This window comes from Pseudochaenichthys georgianus, chromosome 7, assembly GCF_902827115.2.
Source record: "Pseudochaenichthys georgianus chromosome 7, fPseGeo1.2, whole genome shotgun sequence".
Classification (NCBI taxonomy): Eukaryota; Metazoa; Chordata; class Actinopteri; order Perciformes; family Channichthyidae; genus Pseudochaenichthys; species Pseudochaenichthys georgianus.
This window is the reverse complement of record NC_047509.1, coordinates 35,779,106-35,803,944: the sequence shown is the minus strand read 5'-3', so window position 1 is coordinate 35,803,944 and position 24,839 is coordinate 35,779,106. Positions and strand designations below refer to the sequence as shown.

At 41.2% G+C, this 24,839-nt stretch overlaps 1 protein-coding gene across 1 annotated transcript in view; it reads left to right on the top strand.

The window, feature by feature from the left end:
• Positions 1-9,489: 9,489 nt before the first annotated feature.
• The window catches only part of LOC117448918 (LHFPL tetraspan subfamily member 4 protein-like), a 55,619-nt gene continuing 40,269 nt past the window's right edge, over positions 9,490-24,839 (top strand). The window contains exon 1 of the mRNA XM_071203640.1: positions 9,490-10,680. Coding sequence (XP_071059741.1) covers positions 10,272-10,680 — 409 coding nt within the window. The 5' untranslated portion in view covers positions 9,490-10,271. The remainder of the gene's footprint in view (positions 10,681-24,839) is intronic.

Below are 24,839 nucleotides of genomic sequence, written 5' to 3'. Positions count from 1 at the left end.
AGAGCCTCCAGCAATCATGTAAATAGGATATACAGTGGAGGAAATAAGTATTTGGTCCCCTGCAGATTTTGTAAGTTTACCCACTTACAATTAAATTAACATTTTGTAATTTTAATGGTAGTTGTATATAAACAGTAAGAGTAAGAATATGAAAAAATCCAGAAATTGACATTATATAAAAGATCAAACTTGATTTGCATTTAACTGTGGGAAATATGTATTTGATCCCCTTGCAGAAGATGTCTTGTACTTGGTGGAGAAACCCTTGTTGGACGCACAGAGGTCAGACGCTTCTTGTAGTTGGTCTCCAGATTTGTGAACATCTCAGGAAGGATGTTGGTCCACTCCAGTCCTCTCTGAAGATCCTCTCCAAATCCTTCAGGTGTTGAGGCTGATGCTTGGCCTCTGGAAGCTTCAGCTCCCTCCACAGATGTTCTATGGGATTAAGGTCCAGAGACTGGGTAGGCCCCTCCATCAGCGCTTTTTGTTAATTCCGGTACCTACTCTGTTAAAAGGAATTTCCTGATCTTTGAAATTAAAGATACTTTTTTTACATTTAAGACTTTGTCTCTGGGTCGTGCATTTGGGTCCATCAGTTTATGTCGAGGTCCTGACAGGTTGTTTGTTTGGTTTGACTATTTAAAATTGTCCCAAATAAGTTACAATGAGAACATTTATATTTTTCATATTAAATTATTTATTTTAAGAAATGTATATCATTGCTTAAAATTCCCCACAATACATATTTTCTCTTTTCCTAAAAATATGACATTTTGGTATTTTACTTTAGATCTTCAAAAGGCCCTTTGCAAAAAACGTTTAACTCGATGTCAACAAAATCAAACAAGACTTGTGAAGCTTCTTTTCCCAACGTTTATATTATATTACGTAAATCATATGCATAATAAAACATATTTTAATAAACTCACGCCTCATTTGCACATTTAACATTACATTTTTTAATATTATATTAATCAAAGTGATCGACCAATGACGTTTGAAGAGATGTCTAGAAGTTTATATTTTCTCTCCCATTCACCTGAAATGTTTCTTTCTGATGAGGACATGATGAGGCAGTCTGAGTGTGTTAAATTACATTACATTACATTACATAGCATTTAGCTGACACTTTTATCCAAAGCGACTTACAATAAGTGCGTTCGACCAACAAAATACAAACTTGAAGAAAACAGAATCATATAAGTACATCAGGCTTCATAGAGCAAAAACATTGCAAGTGCTACTCAACTGGCTTTAGATAAGCCAGTGCTTTATTAGTATATAAGTGCTTTGTTAATAGTTCTATTGCTCGAAGTGGAGTCGAAAGAGATGAGTTTTCAGTCTGTGCCGGAAGGTGTGTAAGCAACACACTCTCACTCCCTAAGCGTCCAGGAGCGACGTTTGGTCAGTGTCCGTGGCATGCAGTTGTGACGCTCCTAGGCTCCTTCAGCTTCATAAAGGGACGCAAATAGCTTTCAACTGATTGCAATGTATTCCCATCTGCGTCGGGATTTGACGCTCATGGAAGCACGGCATTCGTTTGTGTCGGCTGCCCTTAAAGGAAATGTGAGCGTCCATTCCCATTGGATAACGGAGAATTGTACACCCGGAAGTAAGTATTCCTCTTACTGTCGATTGATTTTACAGTGATATCTGCACTACTCATCGACTAAAAAACACCAGATTATCCTTGTTGATTACACAACATTGATTGGTTTAAATTGTGTGCAATGCTTTTGTATTTTTCCCCTTCGATTCGGAGAAACAAATATTTGTTCTGAGTAAAGGATGGCAGAAGACACTACACTACCCAGAATCCCCAGCTATCGTTTGGACTACACCATGTGCTCTGTTTGACACCATTTATTCCAATGGCTGGTGTCTATGTCACGTGATCTTCAAATTTCTCCCTGCAGAAAAAGAAAACATGGCCAAACTTCGTTTTATTTGTCAAACAGAGCACATGGTGTAGTCCAAACGATAGCTGGGGATTCTGGGTAGTGTAGTGTCTTCTGCCATCCTTTACTCCGAAAAAATATTTGTTTCTCCGAATCGAAGGGGAAAAATACAAAAGCATTGCACACAATTTAAACCAATCAATGTTGTGTAATTAACAAGGATAATCTGGTGTTTTTTAGTCGATGAGTAGTGCAGATATCACTGTAAAACCAATCGACAGTAAGGGGAATACTTACTTCCGGGTGTACAATTCTCCGTTATCCAATGGGAATGGACGCTCACATTGCCTTTAAGGGCAGCCGACACAAACGAATGCCGTACTTCCATGAGCGTCAAATCCCGCCGCAGATGGGAATACATTGCAATCAGTTGAAAGCTATTTGCGTCCCTTTATGACGCTGAAGGAGCCTAGGAGCGTCACAACTGGACGCCACGGACACTGACCAAACGTCGCTCCTGGACGATTAGGGAGTGAGAGTGTGTTGGTGTAAGCTTTCTGCTGTCCTGATGTCAATGGGGAGCTCATTCCACCATTTTGGAGCCAGGATAGCAAACCCACGTGTTTTTGCTGATGGGAACTTGGGTCCCCTTCGCAGCGAGGGTGCAGCGAGCCGTTTGGTTGATGCAGAGTGTCCCAGTCTGCTTTCTCACTCACCTATTTTCTGCATTAACATTCCTTAGTCACCTGGTAGTCACACCCTGTCTCTCTCTCACTCTGTTACACCCATCAGCTCCATTAGTATTTAGGCCCACTTCACTTTCACCTCAGTGCCAGATCGTACTTTGCAGCATGCCTGTCCCTGACCAGCCTGCCTCGCCTGCTTCCTGACCCGTTCTGTACCTGCGACTCCCGTCATGCTTTCTCTTGGAACCCTCGCCTGTCCCCGACCAGCCCTTTGTCTACTATCTGCCGTTTTGTCTCCTACCAGCCTATTGCCTTCAATAAAGCTGGTTACCGACTATCCCTGGTTTCCCGTGTTCTGCATTTTGGTCCTCAGCTCGTTTGTGACACAGAGCGGAGTGCACGTGCTGGGGTGTACGGTTTAACCATGTCCTGGATGTAGGAAGGGCCAGATCCATTCGCAGCATGGTACGCAAGTACCATTGTCTTGAAGTGGATTCTAGCAGTTACTGGAAGCCAGTGAAGGGAGCGGAGGAGCGGCGTGGTGTGGGAGAATTTATGAAGACGCTTCATGGATGGAAAGTACAGATTTACCATCAAATACCCACAATCACAGCTGATTAGCGAAGCATGCCAGAGCAAGTAATGTCTGACTGTGTGAAAAGAGAAGGGCACAGGTAAGCTTTGGGAGTAACAGATTACATGTAACGGTACAACATAATCAGCATGCAAAAAAATAACTTCCCTTCAAGCTTCATAAAAGAAGACGTAATCAAATTTGTTACATTTGTAAACATGGTGATTACTAGCAGGATTACAATGTCATAAATAAACTCAAGAAGAGCATAATAGTGTTTGTTGTAAAAGGATCAGATGTTATCTCTTCTCTGTACACTGTACTGTTCTGTAGGCTAATACTGTAAGTGTGAATATGCCTACTGCCTGAATCTGCTTTATGGTTTCACTTTTGTTCTTTTTTGTATTCAGTAGGTGAACCTATATTCATGAAATACAGTGTTGGATTGTCATTAAGTACATTTACTCAAGTACTATACTTAGATACAATTTTGAGGTACTTGTACTTCACTTGATTATTTTCCCGTTATGCTACATTAAACTTTTCTTTACTACGTTTTGTAGGCATTTTTTTACTTTGCAGTCCACAACATTTTTTCTTTTACAGCTTTAGTTACTGAAGCTTCTTTGGAGATATAGAATATAAATCTACTAATAAATCATGATATATTATTATAGGATATTCTACCCAGCAGTCAATCAAGTCATTTACATTTGTCTCCACGTTTACCAAGTGCAGCATTGACATTATTGCATTAATAATGAGTGTATTTTACACTGTAGTATTGCTACCTTTACTTAAATAAATCTCTGAGTACTCTTTCCACCACTGATCAAATAGTGTGTGTGAGCTTAACTGTGTGTATTAAACTAAAACGAGCAGCTCAGATTGTATTTCTGCTTTTGTGTGCTCATGTGTTCCATTGATGGTGAATAGGCTGAATATGCTTCATGAATAACATCTCTGAGCAGCGGACACATTTTTAAAACTAAATATCTTGGTTTCTTCAAGTAGCTGCAGAATGGAAGTAAATAGTGCATACAGTGTCCAGGCTAGATGAATACCTCCGCTTTAGTTGTGTGCTTTAGCCTTGCAACTATGTCACCATTCCAATTTCCAGCTCAAATCACAGTTTGCCTTTGATGATGTGACAGCATATTTGATTCTCGAGGCCCGTGTCCGAATGGCCCCATACTTGGCACAAACACTGCCAACACGCAGCCTCTGATCAGCTGGAGCAGCATTCTGAGCACACTTTGAGTCCAATAAAGCATCAGAAACAGAGAGCAAAACAAAAGCTGAAGCTGTGAGTAAACCATATGAGCCTGATCTCAAAGGAGGCAATATACTCATGGTTGTTTCAGTTATTGTTCCAGGGTCGAGGGTCAGAGTGTGTGGGGTGAATTCTGATCTTAGTACACAATTATACCCACATGCCGTCGAGTTGAAACACCCACACAGCAAATCTCTCTCAGAGTTATTGCTTTTTCTGAATATTGCTTAGGAGCTGGATGTAATGCCTTAGCAGTTCAAAGGCTGAGTTATGAAGATGTCTGCGATGCAATTATGGAGAGCAATAACATGGAGGTAGGTGTAACTGTATGAGGGGGACATTTCTTTGAAATACAGAGCAGTCTGGACGATATACCAGCTGTGATGAAATGCTCCCTTCTAGTGTTCAGTTCACAACATCGCAACTGTTTTCAATACACTACTTTGTATGGAAATGGTTTCCACCTCAAATATAGTCCATTTAAAACATCACATGTACTTAATTACATGAAAAAGCAAATAATAACTTCAATTCCTATATTTTCATGACTCACATGCAACATCAGTATTGGAAGCGGTGGCGGTTCTGGTACAAGAAAATAAAAACATAAAATAACATGTTTGGTGTTTGTTGTACCATCAGAAGTTGTGTCAATGACTTAGTTGCAATTTTATAAAATTACATTATTGGAAGAAAAATAAATAAAAATGTTGTCGCTTAAGTGCTGAAACACAATCACAAATTGTATCGTCACCTTTTCTTCTGCAGGGGGGCCCCAGGGGGGTCCAACAACAGTGTTACAGGAGAACTGGCCCTACCCCTGCATAGTTTAAAAAAAAGCATTGAGTTACTTTTATCATGAGCACTGCTTGCATTTTGTATATAATGTTTTTTTAATGTACCTTTATTTACCTACTATGACCCCAATAGGCAGTTGTATTTCCCCACCTTTTCCTCCACTGACTTAGGTCTCGGGATAATAATGTAAAGATTTAAAGGGTATTTTTTCCTGCTCATTTTCAGGTTCATATTTGTATTTTGTGTCTCTACATGTGTCCATGCTTTAATGTTCAGAAAGCTGTTTATTTTTCTCATACTGCCTGTGCTGCAGCACCTCTTTTCCCCCTCTGTCTGAAACCAGAGCCCAGTCTGCTCTGATTGGTTAGCTGGCCGGCTCTGTTGTGATTGGTCAACCGCTTAGAGATGTGTCGGAAATGTCCCAACTTTGACACAGAGTTGGGCCTATCACATATAATGTGTTGGAGCGCTAACCAATAGAAAAGCAAGTGTTACATAGTGATGTCACTATCTTACGGAAGTAAACAAAGGAGTCCAATGGAGGCATTTCAGGCAGGGGGGGAGTGTGTGGGAGAGAAACTCCCTCTGGAGGGAACACAGGGATTTTAGCCTTTGCAGACCATGTACATACACAACATCCTATATAACACTACAGGAGAGGGAAAGCCCCCCAAACTTCAATAGGGCCCCTTTAAGCTAATTTTCCATTACATGCGTGCAGTTCACTTTTTATCCAGTAGATGGCAAGCTTAGACAAGATCAGTTGAACACTATAGTATGTGCTGACATGAAAATAAATAGTGTGTGTCAAACTGACATCCTCAAGGCTTATGTATACAGTATTGTTATAATTCGAATACTACAATAGCAAGAGGAAAAACATCACATTTGCACAGTTCGACACACGCATGGAGGCAACATCATGTCTTTAAATCATCTGCCACTCAATACTGTAGGTCAACACACACGAGTGCAGTCATGCACATATTCACACATACAATTCACAAACCCTCCGTTTCCTGTCTCTGAAAACACCTCTCATCCCTCAAGAGGCGTACAAGTCTATTTCCTCCCACTGACATGTCCTCACGTTGGCAGCCACACTATACCTTTTTGCTCTCACTGCCAATTTTAGCACATGCTCACATCCCCACACACTATGGTGGTACGTGAACATGTGAAAATAAGACTAGAACACACACACACACACACACACACACACACACACACACACACACACACACACACACACACACACACACACACACACACACACACACACACACACACACACACACACACACACACACACACACACACACACACACACACACACACACACACACACACACACACAACTCCCCTGCTGCTGCTCACAGGTGACAGGAGGCCTCAGGATGGAGGAACATAGCGCTGTGAAAGGAGAGGGCAAAAATACAGGTTTGTTTAGACAGCGTCCAGATGTGCCAGTGTGTTCGGAGAGAAAGGCGCTGGCCAGAAGGTAACACAGAAAGAAATGTGCTCGTGCATTATTAATCGGATCACTATAGGAATTGTCAAGCATGCATGTAGCGACATAGGGGAATGTTCTTTTTCTCCTCTGACTTCGCCGCTGTTTGTTGGGTCAAATACTTTCTTCAGGAACACGTTTGGGCCCATCTTACGCAACAGTCTCTATATGTTCCACCTCTGGAGCACACACACTCTCACACTGACCGCCGTCTTGGCCTAGTTTCCCCTGGATGTTCTAGCTCCAGGGCAGATGCGTTTCTCCCCAGAGTGAGTAACGGATATTCTAATGGACAGAGAATGAAGGCTTCGATAGTAAAGGTAACATCTGGCCTTAAAGAATTTTTTTTTTAAAAGGTCTGCTGAATGCAGAAGACAGGAAGTCAATACTGTAATGCCATCTGCTCTAGGGCGGTCGTTTAATGCTCATAGGGAGATATTGTGTAATGTTCACCCATAACATAATGATTACTGGTTCCTCCAAAGGCATTCTCACTATTGTGTTGTTCAGTGGCCCTACATGTCAAACAATGACCCTCCACGTACCACTGTAGTGTCAGTGTTGCCACCCTTTTGATGGCAGTCATTTAAATGATGACGTGAGTAAAGGAGAAAGACAGGTGACATAGTATAAAGAGTCTTAGGGGTGTGGATCAAGCCCCCAGGTGACAAAGCCAATTTGCGTGTTGGCCAAACGGTGGTATTACAACTTCTTAGTCAGTCATCATGGATGCCATTATTGACTTACATTGGGAAAGAGATGTCTGTCAGTTTGGTTTAATGCGCCACTGAGCACCTTGCATAGGAATGAAGAGGCCCCCCACTCCAAAGCTGTGCACAGTTCCTCCTTCCTTACTACATCCATGGGGTGGTCAAACTAAAAACCTGACTATCAGGCAACACACTGTTTATTTCTGTGGAACAGTGAGTCAATGTTTAATAATACTTAACCATGATGTTTCCTCAACCCAACCAAGTACTTGTGTTCCCTAAACTAAGTAGTAACATGTAGTTCTGAGCTTGTAAAACACTTCACTTTCTCAAAGAATTAACTAAAAAGTAAACGCAGTGTTGAAGTCTCCCAGACAACCGTGCTCATTGAAAGGTATGGGATTTGTCTCCTGCCTCTTTGTTCGTCTGCCATGTTCTCCGGCTTAAGAAACTCTCAAGCCTCTCAAAGGTCCTCCTCCCTGCTGCTTATAGTTTTTCACCTAAAGAGCTCTTTGAATAACTTTGTGAATAATGTTCACCGATACAAGGATCTAATAAGGGGGATGTTTATAATGTGGAACACCCATTTAAAAGTACATATAGACTGACGTGATGGATTAAAAAGGAAAAGCTTCAACGTTTTCACAATATTTCAATTTACTTTTCCATTGCTTCAATATCAAAAGCAATGCAAATAAAAAAGAGAGAAAAGACAAATCCAAGAGATGTTTTAAGTGTGTTATGTAGAACACCAGAATAATATGACCTTAGAAAATAAGAAACTAAGATATTTAGGATAGAAAATGATTGTATTCATAGGAAAAGCTGCCTGTCATGAAGCTCATTCAGGCTGGAGCCTATCACCGACACTGAAACACATGAGCACAGACTACAGTTTAAAAAGGTAGAAATAGAATCTGAGCTGACAGAAAATGCTCCGTTTTAGTTTAACACACACAGTTAAGCTCACACACACTATTTGATGAACTCTTAGGTTCACCTGCTGAATACAGAAAGTGAAAACCATAAAGCAGATGCAGGCAGTAGGCGTCCTTTTACAACAAACACTATAAACTCCTTTTATATTTGTTGTAATATTATAACCCTGCTTGTAATCCCCATGCTTTAGAGAAATAACAGGAATCTGATGATGTCTTTTTTTGTAACTGTAAGGGAATACAGTTATAGATGTTCTGCATCTTGATTTTGTAATCCCGGTTCATGTAATCCGTTATTATGGAAGCCTAATAGAGTCACTCAAAGTGTAGTCAAAGTATTACAGTATTAGCATCATTGCATCTTATAACCAGTGGTGGACTATAATAAAGTCCATTTACTACTGAACTTAAGTACAATGTTGAGGTACTTGCACTTTTTCTGACTATTTCAAATGTACTTTATACTTCTAGTACCTTTTGGAACCATACTTTTTACTCCAATACATTTAACTCACAGTGTTACAAATTACTTTACAGATTTATATTATGAAATAATATATAATATAAATCAATTTATAAACAAACGTTCACATATAATTCGAGGCAAAGACATGGATGCTGTTAGACATCCAGTAACAGCATGAAAAGTATGCGATATTAATATAACCATAATCCAGTCGTTTAATACAGTATTCTTAAATCAGCCATAACGCAATTCAAGTATACTTTTTTTTGTTTCATACTTGCCAATACTTTTGTAGTTTTACTTGGATTTTGAAAGAGTATTTTTTCAATGTTGCTTAATTTAAGTAATGGGTCCGAGTACTTCTTCCACCACTTCTAATAACAACACAACAACTAACAAGACTTGAAGATTCAAAAAGGTCTTCCTACATATGGCTCCATGATTTGTAATGCCACCTCTTCTTAGGAAACACTTATTGATCATCCAAACGTTCAAATTGAAGGTGAACAGGCACGGGAACGCGCTTTTTAATACAAATGCCCCCCTGTACTCATGGTGCTGCACCCGCGTATACGAGAACGCGCTCCATCGCTGTCATCAGTACAACATCAGCATATTCCGGGGGGTGCGCGCAGAGAAACGGGAGGAGGAGGACGGAGAAAGAAAGAGAGGGGGGAGAGAGGGAGAGGAGACATACTGGATAAAGGCTCCGACAAAAAACATGATGATAATGGAGTCGAGGCGGTGGAGGATGTCGGATTTGCGAGAAAGGACTGTTGAGATTTGACAGAGGGCTCGTGTTGAAACCGGTTTTATTTCTTTTTTTTCATTTTTCGCGTGGACACTGAAGGCTACCGGAGGGGAAAAGGGTGAGCACCCCCCTCCCCCACGGATGCCTCGGAAGGTAAAAACGGGCTCCACCGCTGGCGCTAGAACGGCACCGAGACGCACGTGCCCCTCTCACGGATCGGTAATAAAAGGACATCCCGAAGGATGCTCCGCACTGATGGATGAGGATGAAACCCAGCTTTAACCCACCTCCACTGTGACATTACAGGGGGAAATCCTGTTTATATGGATTTTTTTCAATCTTCATGGTGTAGCCCCAAAAAAGCGAGCCTTAGACAGCAATGTTGAATCACTGGTCTTGGTAAATGATTCATTATAGTGGTGTAGATATGGCTATGATTTTTTTCTACTGCTCCGATGTAGCATTTCCCCCTCATTCACTTTTACCATGTTCAGCCTTGTGATATCACACACACATTTGCAGGTTACATTTTTCTACCGTGTGGTTATGTAGGCCCACTTAATAGCCTTTAACAATAGCCAAAGTGCGGGAAATCTAAGCACATTTGATATAGAGTTGTTTTCTTCTACGAGGGGGTGGAAAGAGAGATACAGTACAAAACCCAAACATGTTGCCTTCCCAAGAAGCCTCCAAGATCTACCATGACAATTACATGCGCAACTCCCGGGCCATCGGGGTGCTGTGGGCCATCTTCACCATCTGCTTCGCCATCGTCAACGTGGTGGTGTTCATCCAGCCCTACTGGATCGGAGACAGCGTCAACACGCCGCAGGCCGGCTACTTCGGTCTCTTCCACTACTGCGTGGGCACCGGGCCGTCGCCCAACCGGGAGTTCGCCTGCGTGGGCAGCTTCTCCGACTTCAGTTCCATCCCATCCGGAGCCTTCAAGGCGGCCTCGGTGTTCGTGTTGCTGTCCATGGTGCTCACCCTCAGCTGCATCGCCTGCATGATGCTCTTCTTCTTCTGCAACACCTGCACTGTTTACAAGACCTGCGCCTGGATGCAGCTGCTGTGCGGTAGGTGATCCTGGCATTGTTGAGAAAATGCTTTATTTCGTGTTTTTCAGGCAAAGAAATGCAAAAAAAACACCAGAAGCTCGATTAAACACAGTGTTTAAAGTGCACAAAACACACTTTGCAGGCAGCCAGGAGTGTTGATGTTGCTTTACATCACCATATAGGTAATAGGATATTTCACATGCATTTGTAAACAGAATCATAATTCCTTTATTCATCCAACAGAGGGAGAGTTTACATTTGAACAGCAACGTTTAGATAGTTTTCTATTTTCTTTCCCGTCTCTATTTTAATATTTAAAATATTACAATTTACAGAAGTACACATTCAAGTAAGATTGTAACATTTAGTAAAATGGAAGGAAGTGTGGTAGCAGGTAGGTTACTGTAGTAAAATGATATCCTGCATAGATACAGATTTGTGTTTCGGAAAAGGATGGACTAACTAAGAAGTAGCATCCAGTATATTAGCCAGGAACAGACTACACACAAGTGTTGCTGCACACACTGGTGTATAGTCCAATGAATGCATTCTTTTATTTTAGACTTTTTAGTCAGTGAACCAATGCATCTTTACAGTCATCGCTGCAGCCTTTTGATCTCCACATTAAACAGCAAAGGTATGTTAGATAGGACAAGCACATGACCATATGAAATTCCTACGTGAAGGCTAGAGTAGTGACATCATGAAACAGCGTTGCAGACTCCTGAGGTCAGTATGCTTAGGACCAGCAGGTTCTTACAGGACTGGTGATTGTAGCAATAAGAAGCAACGTGTGTGTGCTGCAGATCCATTGTCTGAAATCAGCACGCTGCAGGGTAAAGGCCATGCACTGTTGCAGTTTTACTTTCTGCAATATTCTAAAATCCAATGGAAACATCCCATTGAAGGGAGCCCTTGCGATGCCTTCATCACTGCACCAATATTCAGTTTACTATCACAGGTGCTGAAGAAAAGCAGTGATTGACGTTCAAAATCGTATCAGTTTTGCAATTTTGCTTCACTAAAATATGAATCATAAAATGACATTAATCCACTAATTGTTTCCGCTGAGTTTTAAGCAGTTTTATTCCACTAACAGGATATACAGTCAATTGCCCATATTGTATGATCTCTGAATAGCTCACACAGGAACATCAGGAATCGGGTTGTAATCCAAGGCGATTAGATGCCACAAGGCCAAGTGCGTAACATGACCATGTCAGCGAGACTACACCTGTGAGTAGCATGAGCGTATCTTTCAGAAGGAGCAAATAAATCACGATTCTTTCTCGTAGGTGCATTTCTAGAGAGCCTCCTGTGTGCACCCGACTTCTTTATAAACGGATCAATGTGATAAATAGGCCAGGCAGAATAGCGTGGGAGTGAGTTTTCTGTACAGAAACAGTCAGCATGAGAGGGAGGGAGAAAGGGAAGGGGGAGACAGAGATAGAGAGAGATCAGCACTTTTTTTCCTCCTGTATTGTTCCTTTCCTCATCCTCGTCTGCCCACTCTGTGCTCCGTTCTGCCGAGTGTGTTGAAAAGGTGCTCTGAGATCAGCAATAATGAGACAGAAAAGCAGACGTAAGAAATGTACTCTCTCTATCTAAATCTTCATGACTTAACAGGAATGGGACCCAGGTCCTTCCACAAGCCATTACTCAAGCAGGACATACATGAAATGCAGTGGGGAAAAGTCATTCATAGTCTAATGAAAAACTTCACCACAATTAACTACAATCTTGCATTGGAAATCCTACTTAAATGTATCATTTCAATTTGTTTTGTATTAAAATGCCTTTAACCCTCCTGCTGTCTTCGGCTCAAATCTGACCGATTTTCTACTTTCATCAATCACAACTTTTTTGTTTTACATTCGATTGCATTAAGGCCTTATGATATCCTTCACATTAGACATGTGAACATACAGTGTTGTGCTAGTTACTGAAAACCAGTAACTAGTTACCATTACTAGTTAGTTTATTTCAAAAGTAACTCAGTTACTTTACTTACACCAAAAAGTAATGCGTTACTGTGAAAAGTAACTTTTTAGTTACTTAGAAAAAGGGCTCCCATTATATTAATGCCTTCATTTCAGTACTGTTATTGCATTGGAGAATAATACAATCTGTTGATCAACTTGACATGCATTATATGCAATCTGGATAGCATCGATATTTGCTGGATTTACATTTTTGTATATTCTTTCTCCAGGTAGTTGGAAAAAGTTTTCTGTCCCATATGCCGTGTGCCGCCCGGACATGCTATCATGCTAACTAGCTCCCTGAAAGCGGGTGACTCCACTGTAGCAACAGCCTGCATGTGTTCTACACAACACACTCTCACTCCCTAAGCGTCCAATAGCGACGTTTGGTCAGTGTCCGTGGCGTCCAATTGTGACGCTCCTAGGCTCCTTCAGCGTCATAAAGGGACGCAAATAGCTTTCAACTGATTGCAATGTATTCCCATCTGCGTCGGGATTTGACGCTCATGGAAGCACGGCATTCGTTTATGCCGGCTGCCCTTAAAGGCAATGTGAGCATCCATTCCCATTGGATAACGGATAATTTTACACCCGGAAGTAAGTACTCCTCTTACTGTCGATTGATTTTACAGTGATATCTGCACTACTCATCGACTAAAAAACACCAGATTATCCTTGTTAATTACACAACATTGATTGGTTTAAATTGTGTGCAATGCTTTTGTATTTTTCCCCTTCGATTCGGAGAAACAAATGTGTTTTCTGAGTAAAGGATGGCAGAAGACACTACACTACCCAGAATCCCCAGCTATCGTTTGGCCTACACCATGTGCTCTGTTTGACAAACCCCGTTTATGGCTGGCGTCTATGTCACGTGATCTTCAAATGTCTCCCTGCAGAAAAAGAAAACATGGCCGAACTTCGTTTTATTCTAGGTGTAAAATGCCTATTTTAAAGTTAGTTTGGCCATTAAAATGCGTTTTGATGTCATTTGATGCGAGAAATATGAGTTGTTATTTCAGATTATGTGTGCAGTGGATGTACATGATCTTTAGTTTGCTAGTTATTACGAAGATTACTTCAGGAAATCGCGACGTTTTCATTGTTACCAAGGTGGTTGCTAGGGACGCTGCTATCGATATTATTTCTGTTATGTTGTGTAACTGTTTAATGGTGTTATCTTTATTGCTACCCCCTTCCCCGTCAATGTATAGTGTTGGTCCACAGCCTAAACATATTAGTTTAACAAAATCCGCATCTAAAGATAGCCTACGTTATTTCCCCCCTGTGCAATTCCAGTCTCACATCTCAGAGCACACCGTCATTAACAAATACCGGAAACAGACCGAAATAATAATAATACCTTATTCCGAGTGTGCTTGCGTTTCTCTTTGAAAGTCATCACATAACGGCATTGTAATACACGGTTCGGCTGCATTACATATTACATATCTGCCGTAGTTCTGTATTTATAGAGCCCTGATGAGAAGACAAACATGAGGAACTGAAAACGTGACGTGGATCATAAATATATCAGCCATTAAACAACATCTTACATTTCTTTTCACACAATGCGTCTCCTTGCAGTATCAACACTAATTCGGCTCACTTTTATATTTGATCCAATTGGTAGATAGGCTGTATTTACACCATAAAGGTGCACAGTTGATATAAAGGGACACCTGGTGGTTAAAGCATGTTATTGAATTTCAATATTTTTATTATTAGATATTAATACGATCCCTATAAAGTATTCATTACTCGTTATTCTCTATTAATTGTTAATTAAAGACTGTATGTAATGACTATTTTGCACATCCCTTTCAAGATTTCAAGATTTTCTAAGGTTTATTGACATATCATAATAGGCCTACACAACTGTGGTGTAGTTCTGCACTGAATGAAAAACTTGGGTTGCAGGTTCCTCAATAGTGCATTACAAGACATCTATCAATATTTGTGCATACCTCCAGCAATGTTAACTATGTTGAAGCACTTATTTTAACTGATATTATACATAATGTATTATACTCTTATAGATGTATGTAGATATTTCATCTCCGGCCTTGTCAGGTATTGAACAATCAATAAATAAAGAACACAGAATTGTTGAATATAAAACACAGAATTTGTGTGATTATACTAAATGATTTTCAAATAAACACAACTGCATATTTAACTGTTACACATGCTGATGTAACGCAAATGTTCCAACTTGGGATCAATAAAGTATATCTTATCTTAAGCTGATCGATGGCTACTGCCATATTTGCAAAATGTGCCTCTGAACCTTGACAAGTGCATGTTTCAGGCTTATCAATTAATGTAATGTAATGTTATCACAGGGGTCACACACATAAGACCAGCTGTTAAATAAAGCTCTTCTGACTTTAGCTGGCATGTGGGTATATATAGTAATACTGCCCATATTGGGCACAAGCAATTTTCACCCATTTATTAATTATATGTTTTAAATGTGAGTGTTTCCTTTCCCCTAAACCTCCAGGGATGTACACAGTTTAATACTGGCAACTTCTTATTATGGGAAATACGAAAACGTCTTTTAAAACTACAACTCCCAGTAGAGACGTGCCATAGAGAACATGTTGCGAAACAGTATAGCCAGCATGTGTATTTCTGGGGACGGGGTGGGGGAGGGGGGACGCGGTGGACCCGTTCAAATCCAGTTTTGGACAGTCTGCCGTGGTTCCATCCCATTTCAAGTGCTGTTCGAGGCTGGCTTAACCCTCGGAGCACACTCTCCAATCACAGAGCTTGAGGACTATCACGGGGTTTGTCAGGAGCACATGGTGTAGTCCAAACGATAGCTGGGGATTCTGGGTAGTGTAGTGTCTTCTGCCATCCTTTACTCCTGGGAATGGACGCTCACATTACCTTTAAGGGCAGCCGACATAAACGAATGTCGTGCTTCCATGAGCGTCAAATCCCGACGCAGATGGGAATACATTGCAATCAGTTGAAAGCTATTTGCGTCTCTTTATGACGCTGAAGGAGCCTAGGAGCGTCACAATTGGACGCCACGGACACTGACCAAACGTCGCTATTGGACGCTTAGGGAGTGAGAGTGTGTTGTTCTACAACATACCGTGCAATGGCTTTATCGACTTTTCCCTGGCTAGCGGTCCCTTGGTTAAAATCCAGCCGCTGTTGCTTAGGTGCAGGTGGAGGTGGAGTGGCGTCGGCTGAGTCTCTGTGGTCTTAGCTACTACTAGGCAGTAGATAGGCTCTTTGACCCGCCAGGACACAACTTACATTTAACTAAAACGTTCTTTTCTTTGTGCTCGACAAAAGTGAAATAGTGAGAATATCTCCAGGTGGAGAAACTAGACTTGAGCTCCGCCGCCGCCATGATAGTCTTGTTAGTAAACAACACAAACACGCCCACAGCCCGTCTCCGTATGTGACACAGGAAGTATCTAAGTACATTTACTCAAGTACTGTACTTAAGTACAGTTCTCATCTCTGTTCGACTGGCTGTTGACTATATAAAAAAACTAACACAGTAACGGAGTAACGCACCATGTAGTAACGGTAACTGAGTTACTGAATTTAAAAAGTAATGCCTTAGATTACTAGTTACTGCCAAAAATAACGTTACTTTGTAACGCGTTAGTCCCAACACTGTGAACATATACAATTGCTGATCACCACTTTCATTTAATTTTGGATGATTTAGTCAACTTTGTAACAGCCATGGTGTTCCTGCTCAAAAATGACCGCCATACACACACACACACACACACACACACACACACACACACACACACACACACACACACACACACACACACACACACACACACACACACACACACACACACACACACACACACACACACACACACACACACACACACACACACACACACACACACACACACACACACACACACACACACACACACACACACACTCTAGATGTGTGTGTGTCCCTTATGTGCCCATCCCCCCTTATGTTAATCACACCTGGCACTCACACACACACAGAACAATTTGATACATTTCCCGCTCGTATGTGCCCATCCCCCCACATGGATCACACCTGGCACACACAATACATGTTCAGTGTCTGTTCTTTGTATATTTACTGCAGTTTTTCATGTGTACCAGTAGTCTGATACAATATTTACAGTTTGAAAGGGTGTTAAATGAAATTTGGTGATGATTAATGATTGTTGTGTTAATGTAATAGCAGTTAAAACAGGACCGGTCAAATTTGACCGCGAACACCAAAGTAAGGGGGGGGGGGGAACGAAGACAACAGGAGGCTTAAAGGAGTATAGGTTTAAATGTAACGTTTCCATATGGGTCACAGGTTCCTCAACAGTGCATTACAAGACATCTATAAATATGTGTGTACCTCCATTAAACTGTCATATTCTGCACAATTCTTATTCTATCTACATACATAAGAGTATAATCCATATGTATAATATCAGTTAAAATAAGTGCTTCAACATAATTAACATTGCAGGAAAGCAATATATTAGACGTTAAGTACTTTGTCAGGCTTAATATTTATCTGTAGATAGATACCCCCAAAGTTTGTTTCTTATTTAAAAGAAGACCTTAATCTGTTATTTAATGTTTAAATAAAGGTTAATTTGTTATTCTGTTTTGCACCTCCTCCTATTAATATCTTTGTACATCCTGCACTAAACTGTTTTATTGTAGAGATCACTTATAGTATCTTCTTGATTTTTTATATTCTATATTTCTATCACAGACCTTCTACTTTCCCCCTATGAAAGTATGTACTCTTCATATTTGTATTCAAATATTCAAATAATATTTGATGAAAAAAATATTAAGAGTACATTATTGTTTTTATGTGTTATATTATAACACATAAAAACAATAATTCATTAACGTGCTTTAACCACTAGGCGGTGCACACAAGGTACACACAGCCATAATAACTTTGTATTATTAGTGTAGGACACGTTTTATTCATGCTTTCACATAATTTTACAGCATATTGCTATACTATTTCAGACTCAGTATTTACATTCTTACATTCAAAGAAAATCAGTAATATCTTTAAAAACTACAATCCTTTTCTATCAGCTGTGCACCGTTATGGTGTAAATATAACCTATCTGTGAATTAGATCAAATGTAAAAGTCAGCCGAATTAGTGTTGATACTGCAAGGAGACGTATTGTGTGAAGAGAAATTGAAGATGTTGTTGCTTTATGATCCACGTCAAGTATTCAGTTTCGGCGGCATTTTCTCAGTTTTTCCAAAGGTCTTCTCATCAGGGCTCTATAAATAAAGAACTACGGCAGATCTGTAATATGTAATGCAGCCGAACCGTGTATTACAATGCCGTTATGTGATGACTTTCAAAGAGAAAAGCAAGAACACTCGGAATTAAGTATTATTGTATTCTTTTAAAATGTTTTCCGGATTTCATATCATATAAACACCAAATCCCAGCATGCATTGCGGCTAAAACATCCAATAAACGAGCTTAAAACCATAGCTGAGGATCTTGGGTAATCGCTCGAAATGCCTACGTCTGTTTCCGGTTATTTTTATTTTGAAATTCAGTTCCTGACGGACGCCAAAAAAGCCCGAGATTATGGAATCAAACCAATAAATAAAAGCAAGGATAATTGAGTGTTATTGGTGAGTAAATAACAGTGTGTTATTTTGAAAAGAATAACAAAATTAGAAGGAAAAAAAGATTTAAAAAATACAGATTTCAGTATCCTGAGGCTCTGAGCCCCATTTATTTTCCTCACAGACGGCAACAAAAGTCAGAAATTATACGATTATAAAATAAAAGCAATAATTGTGGCTTGATTTTGAGTAAGAACATGTTTTTATGAACCACACAGCTTCCGGTCTTCCTCGACCCGACCGGAGAAAAAGACGTGCTGCAGGCAGTAGAAATACATTGCTTTTAAAATCGTGCTGTGCAACACGAAAAAAAGGGGCAAATCGAGTTGGTGAACACGAATCAATAGATTAAAAATCGTGTTGGTGAACACGAAATGCCGTGAGACTGGGTTGAATAGGTATAGTACGTTTTCTGCATTAAAATGGCTTAAATGGAAAATCAAGTTATCATTTGTAAATATTCTTGTATTAAAATGCCTTAAAAGGACAGGACCAAGGTATCATTTGTAACTTTTTCATATTAATAGGCCTCAAAACAACAAGGCTAAGGTATAATTAGTTTTTTGTCTTATTAAAATGCCTCAAAACAACTAGACCAAGGTATAATGTGACACTTTTCGCATTAAAGTGCCTTAAAATGACTAGATCAACATATCATTTGCATATTTTCTTATTAAAAAGCCATAAAACAACAAGATCAAGGATTAATTTGTAACTTCTTCATATACAATTGCATTCAAACAAGAGAGACTTAGGCTATATATTTTGTTTAGTTACATTTTCCAACATGAAAATGTTAGGACTTAGGACTTTACTCACTTGCTCTCTACTCAGTGCAGAGTCCTCTCACACCGATGAATGTGTGAGGATGATTGATATGGAGCAAACGTGATGAGAATGTTGTATTGATCCATCACATCAATGTAAATGTGATGACTCCATTGAATGACAATAGCCTGTTTATGGCTATCAATACCCCCACACTCCTTCACTTATCACCATCTGGCTGAAATGGTCCATATCGGCAGGAAGTTATGGTGGGCACATACAAGCTTTTTATTGTGAAAAATCTTTGTTGATTAACTTTTATGACATGCCAGGGTCAGCAATCTCTCTATAAGTTATAAAAACATCAAACATCTAGCCATTATATCACTTCATCTTGTTCAAAATATAGATTTATTAGACTGCGTTCAACTTCTACTGAGCAGAAGAAGATATTTACAATACCAAATGTAAAAGTAAACTTTAAAGAGGACATACAGTAGCACATGTATAATGCTCATGTCACGTTCCTATCAGTGTGTAGTGCCTCTACTGTGACATGTCTCCATGCTTTAATGGACAAAAATCTCTTTATGTTTCTCATACTGCCTGTGCTGCAGCACCTCTTTTCACCCTCTGTCTGAAACCAGAGCACAGTCTGCTCTGATTGGTTAGCTGGCCTGCTCTGTTGCGATTGGTCAACCGCTTTGAGAGGTGTCTGGAATGTCCCGACACTTAGCCTATCACGTACATTGGGGAGCAGTTCTAGCCAATAGAAGCACACGTGTTACATAGTGATGTCAATATGTCACAGGTGTAAACGAAAGAGTCCCATGAAGGCGTTTCAGGCAGGGAGGGAGTGTTTGGAGAGAAACAAAGGGATACTCGCCTTTAAATACAAAAACCTATAGACAGGAAAGGGAAAACCCCAAAAAGAATAATAGGATGTCTTTAAGAAAATCAACAGCATTTGTTCTTGATTTTAGAATGTGTATTCCCAATGCTCAAGGCCAACCGTGAACAATTACACACATTTGTATACTCACACCGAAATGTATATCACCGTTGCCACTATTTTGCGGTCGCACGTTGTTACGTCTTGGCTCATATAACCAGTTGGAATTGGTAAAGTGGAAGTTGTTTAATGACTGAGCACAACAACATTGGCAACAAACAGCCACAATCAAAACGAAAGGCCACAAAGGCACCAGTTTAAACGAACAACAAAAGAAACTAAGGGAGACTCTTTAAAGAGTTTTAACGAGTTAGTATAAACAAAATAACTAACAACAAAATAAACTAAAAAAAACCTCACTTCGAAAGTGGGATAAAAGGAATAAGGCTAACAAAAATAGGCAGTCACCAAAACACAGCCTGGCTACAGATTAACCACAGTTAATGTTGTATTACAAGATAAACAGAGTTACAAGAATAAGCACAAATATACACACAACCTAGTTAACCACCGTTAACAGAACTAGCACAGAATGAATGGAGAGAGTACCGAGAGCCGTCTGCCAGAGATTCAGACCTCTGTCGACTAACTGCGGTGCACGAGGTTTTGTAGTTTTCCCCGGAAGGTGTGTGTGGGGATTGGAGAGTCGGGCCGGCATGCTCCAATCCAGATCTTCGGTCACGCCTACCGGGGAGGGACAGGAAGCCGGCAGCCGTGCAATGGCACAGCTCATATACATATAACACACAGCTGCAAACACTTACAGAAAGGTTAATGGGCAGAGAGGAGGCGGCGGCCGTAACCCACGTCAAAGTTGTTAAAACTTCACAAGGTGTTACTGTCCTTCCAGTGGATGTGCATGATGTGTGGCAGAGGTACGTTGTCCAATGGGTTTGGCTTTGGCACCAAGCCTAATGCTGCTCACCACCTTGGAGATGATCGTTAAATGATCCACTCTGCCCTGCTGGGCGTAGCAGCAGGCCATTGGCTCCGTGAAGTGATGGAGTGCACTGCACAAAATACAGCAAGGGCCAAATGTAACTGCTGGTGGTCTAAATCAAAGCCAAATGTAGGGAGCAGTCTGGGCCCAGGTCATGATTAAGTGCTAGCATGCTACTGCAACAGAAAAGTAAATCAGACATGTTAACCATATGAGGATTTTGTTACATCCACTCTCCCTAAAGTCCACTGGAAGTATAGTTTGAACCTGCTTATAGGATGGCAATTTTTCTGGCGGAGCTACATGTCCTATTTCTAGATTAATGGTTCGTTCAATTGCGGAAACTCTGCAAAAATCACGACATACTAAAGCTTTGTCATGACCATTTACATTTTTAATGCATTCTTATCACACTGCTTTATTTTGATTTGTCAATTTCTACATTCTATGGCCTGTTATTTCTGGGGTTAAGGTAACCGTTAAGGTAACCGTCTCCAATGATATTAGTCCGCAGAAGGACGTCTGTTATGTCAGCACTTTCACTTTCCATTAATCCCTCAGAAAACAGTATTTTGGGTGTCTTGTGTGTCAGTATCAGACGCCAGGACCTGTGGCGAAGCGTCTGTGTTCGGCACCCTTGGAATAAGGCCAGGCTGGCTGAACTAATGGGACTTATTGGTTTAGTAAAGGTCACATTTAATGTGTGAGGGGAAAATGGCACCAAAGCCAACACACTGGGATGCAGAGCGCTGGGCAGAGCACAGTGTCACAGTGTGTCTTGGATGGGCCAGTTGAAAAGGAGCCAAAGTTGGCCTATCAGGTTAATGCACTCATAACTCTTGGCAATAAAGTGTGACTGTATTTAGTGAATAATGGGCTTATATTACGCATAAAATCTAGACTTAAATGTATTTTTTCACATAAAAAAGAACAAGGAGGTGGGCTTGATTTCCCGTAAGATCTTTTAAGAGCTCCACTGCTCACACCTTTGCTTGAAATTTAGATTAAGTCCATCGAAAAAGGCTCCTGGGAAAACGGCTAGAGTGTAGATCTAATTCACCTTTTTTAACAAAGATGAATTTAGTGCAAGGAAGTGACTTTGCCGGCAGAAACGAAGAGATCTGTTTTGTTTCTATTTGTTGTTCTCTTACATCTTCTTCTACTCTCTCATCAGATAGCACACAAGCCATTCAGCATTCTAACGGTCTTTCAGTCTTTCATCCGCTCTTGCCTCTTTCAGTCTTTCACGCCTTTTCCTGTCTGTTGCAATATTAAACAGGACTAAGTAGGACATGGGCCGTGGCACAGGGGAAGAGCCACCCTGGGAGAACAAGTGTGTGCAAGTGTGTAAAGAAATTGAAATACCGTGGTAGAAAAGAGAGCATGAATATAAAATATCAATTGGTTAGGGAAGGTTATAAACTTAGGCTAACATGCAAGCCAGTAGTTGCGTATTTACAAAGCCAACACTTACATTTGTCTATGTATCTGAAAAGGACGGTTGCTAACGAGTGGCTAAATAACTTACCAAACGTCATCATGCCGACTCCCGTTAGCTTAACGGTGGTGTCCTCAGCCATCTGATAGCTTTTTATTTATTCGGATTGATCTACGCTTTAAAAAATCCCAAAGTGGTGTTAATATATGGACATTATTCTTCTGAACAAAACAGTTGTCATAAATACTGTATACATGTATTCTAAATATACTAAAATCCAAATCGGGAAATCACATTGCTTTTTGTCAAAGGAGCCCTTGCAATGCTAAATTCTGGGTCGTCATCCTCTGTCATTCAGTCATCTGAGCATGTACAGTAGGCGTGTGTGAAAATGACCATAATCCAAGTCCAAACTACAGCTGTGTCCGAGTAAACTTTGTGGGAAGGTAGTGAGCTTTATATGCTAACCACCCAGGTGTAGCTACTTAACAACCAGGATCCTGCAAGACAGACAACGGGCTAGCAAGCAGAACTCAGAGACCCCTAGTGGAGAGGAGGGAATGGTGTTTTCTGTTGCCGGCTTTACAACAGTGAAATCATGTTTATTGATAAATTGAAGTGTGGTGTGCGCTCAGTTTGGCAGACAACCGCCTTGCTTGGCCTCTTGTTTCTCTGTGGTAAAGTAGTAATCAAAGCCAGTACAGGATATACAGAAAATCAGTGATTGCTGAGTAGTTACCACAAAAGGTTTGAATTTATATCATACATTAATGTTGAGTATGCTATTAGGGTTAAATTGGTCACAGCAAAGCCAAATGTAGGTCTCGAGTAGTTTCCAAGATTTAATCTACAAATGATTTGATGTTCAGTTAAGTTTATGAAGAAATATCTAAAGTAGCATTGTTTTGTTACGTACAGATAATTGCAAACAGTGCAAAATCACTTTTACCTATCGGAGCCCTCATTGCTCCAGGGTCCTCCGCCGCCCCCTCCTGGTACTTCCTTATGGCCGGGAAGCGTGGCCAGACCGGGTCACTCCTTACCCTGTGTACCCGGGAGAACACCCCGGACATGTCATCCGGAGGCGAGCTCTCCTGAGTTAGGGGAACGGGGAGATTTCTCCAGGCGGCCGCCTTGGATAGAATCTCCGGAAGTTCCAGGAGAATCCCGCCAATCGACGGCAATGCGGTGGTGGCGGAGATAGAGATCACGGGATCATACACTGGACCTACACCGGGTCCCCTACCTGTCTCCTCCGTCCGGAGGGGAGAGATAATGGGGGACTCCTCACCCGGTGACCCCTGAATGGAGGGGACGTAGTCGTCCGACTCGTGCCCGCCATTCGGATACAGGAAATCAAGGGCTTTGTCCCCGGAGTACTCCTCCTGGACGGGCCAATCGTCCTCGGCAGCTGCAGCAGCGAGAGCGTCTGCTCTCTGCTGTCTGAGGGCCAGCGGCAGACGGGCACAATGCGAGCATGATACCCCGGGAGTGAGAGCAGCGTTCGCATGCTCTATTCCCAGGCAGGACTCACACTGTGAGTGCCTGTCAAAGCTCATAATATAGCCCGACCCGCATACGAGGCAATCCCTAAAGCAACCTTGACTTTCCTGCCCAGTCTCCATCTTACCAGAAAAACAAAGCTTTTTAGGAGGAATGTTTGTTTTTCAGTAAGTAGCTCTTAAAATAACTGGTTTTGCCTGTCAATGCTTCTGCAACGGAGTGCTGAAGAAAAGTAGGAGTGGATTGTAGGGCCTACTTCCTATTTATACAGAAGTGAGCCTGGAGGTGGGGCCCACGTCATAGGTGGGCGTGGAATAAGTCTGTCAGTGCTGCACACGTGCAGAGGGGATTACCCAATAGCGATAGCCTTAGAGGGCGAAGCCTTATACGATATAGAACTAAATACAGGGAGGGGTAATCACGAGACAAGAAAAAGCCGGGCAGGGGAGGAGAAACACAAGGGCAACAGGTGAACACAATCAGACACACCAGGGAAACTAACGAAAGGGAGGAAAACACAGGGAGAAGGACCAGACAAGAAACAAGGAGGAAATGCTTAGGCATCCTCAAAGTCCAGACTCCGGTCCGGATCCGGACCACAACTGTCTCTGGACTCTGAGCAAATTATACTTTTCATATGTATTATCTGTATTATCTGTGTTATCTGCGAGACATCGCCACAACGCAACGAGTCAAAATGATCCGCTGTGTAGACTGCAAACAGCGCTCTGCATGTCCGACTGTTCCACTGTCTGTGTGTGTCTGTCAACGCATTGGTCCAATCACATTCAGCATCCCGTCAGCATTTTTTCCCCCCAAACAATCTGGGAATCAGAGGCACAGTAGGGCGGGTCTTCGCGGAATGCGGGTGTGAAAATGTCAGAGCGAGAGTTTAAAAAAAATAATTCAGAGCGAGAGTTAACAGCTTATCTAGTTCCATCTGTACTGT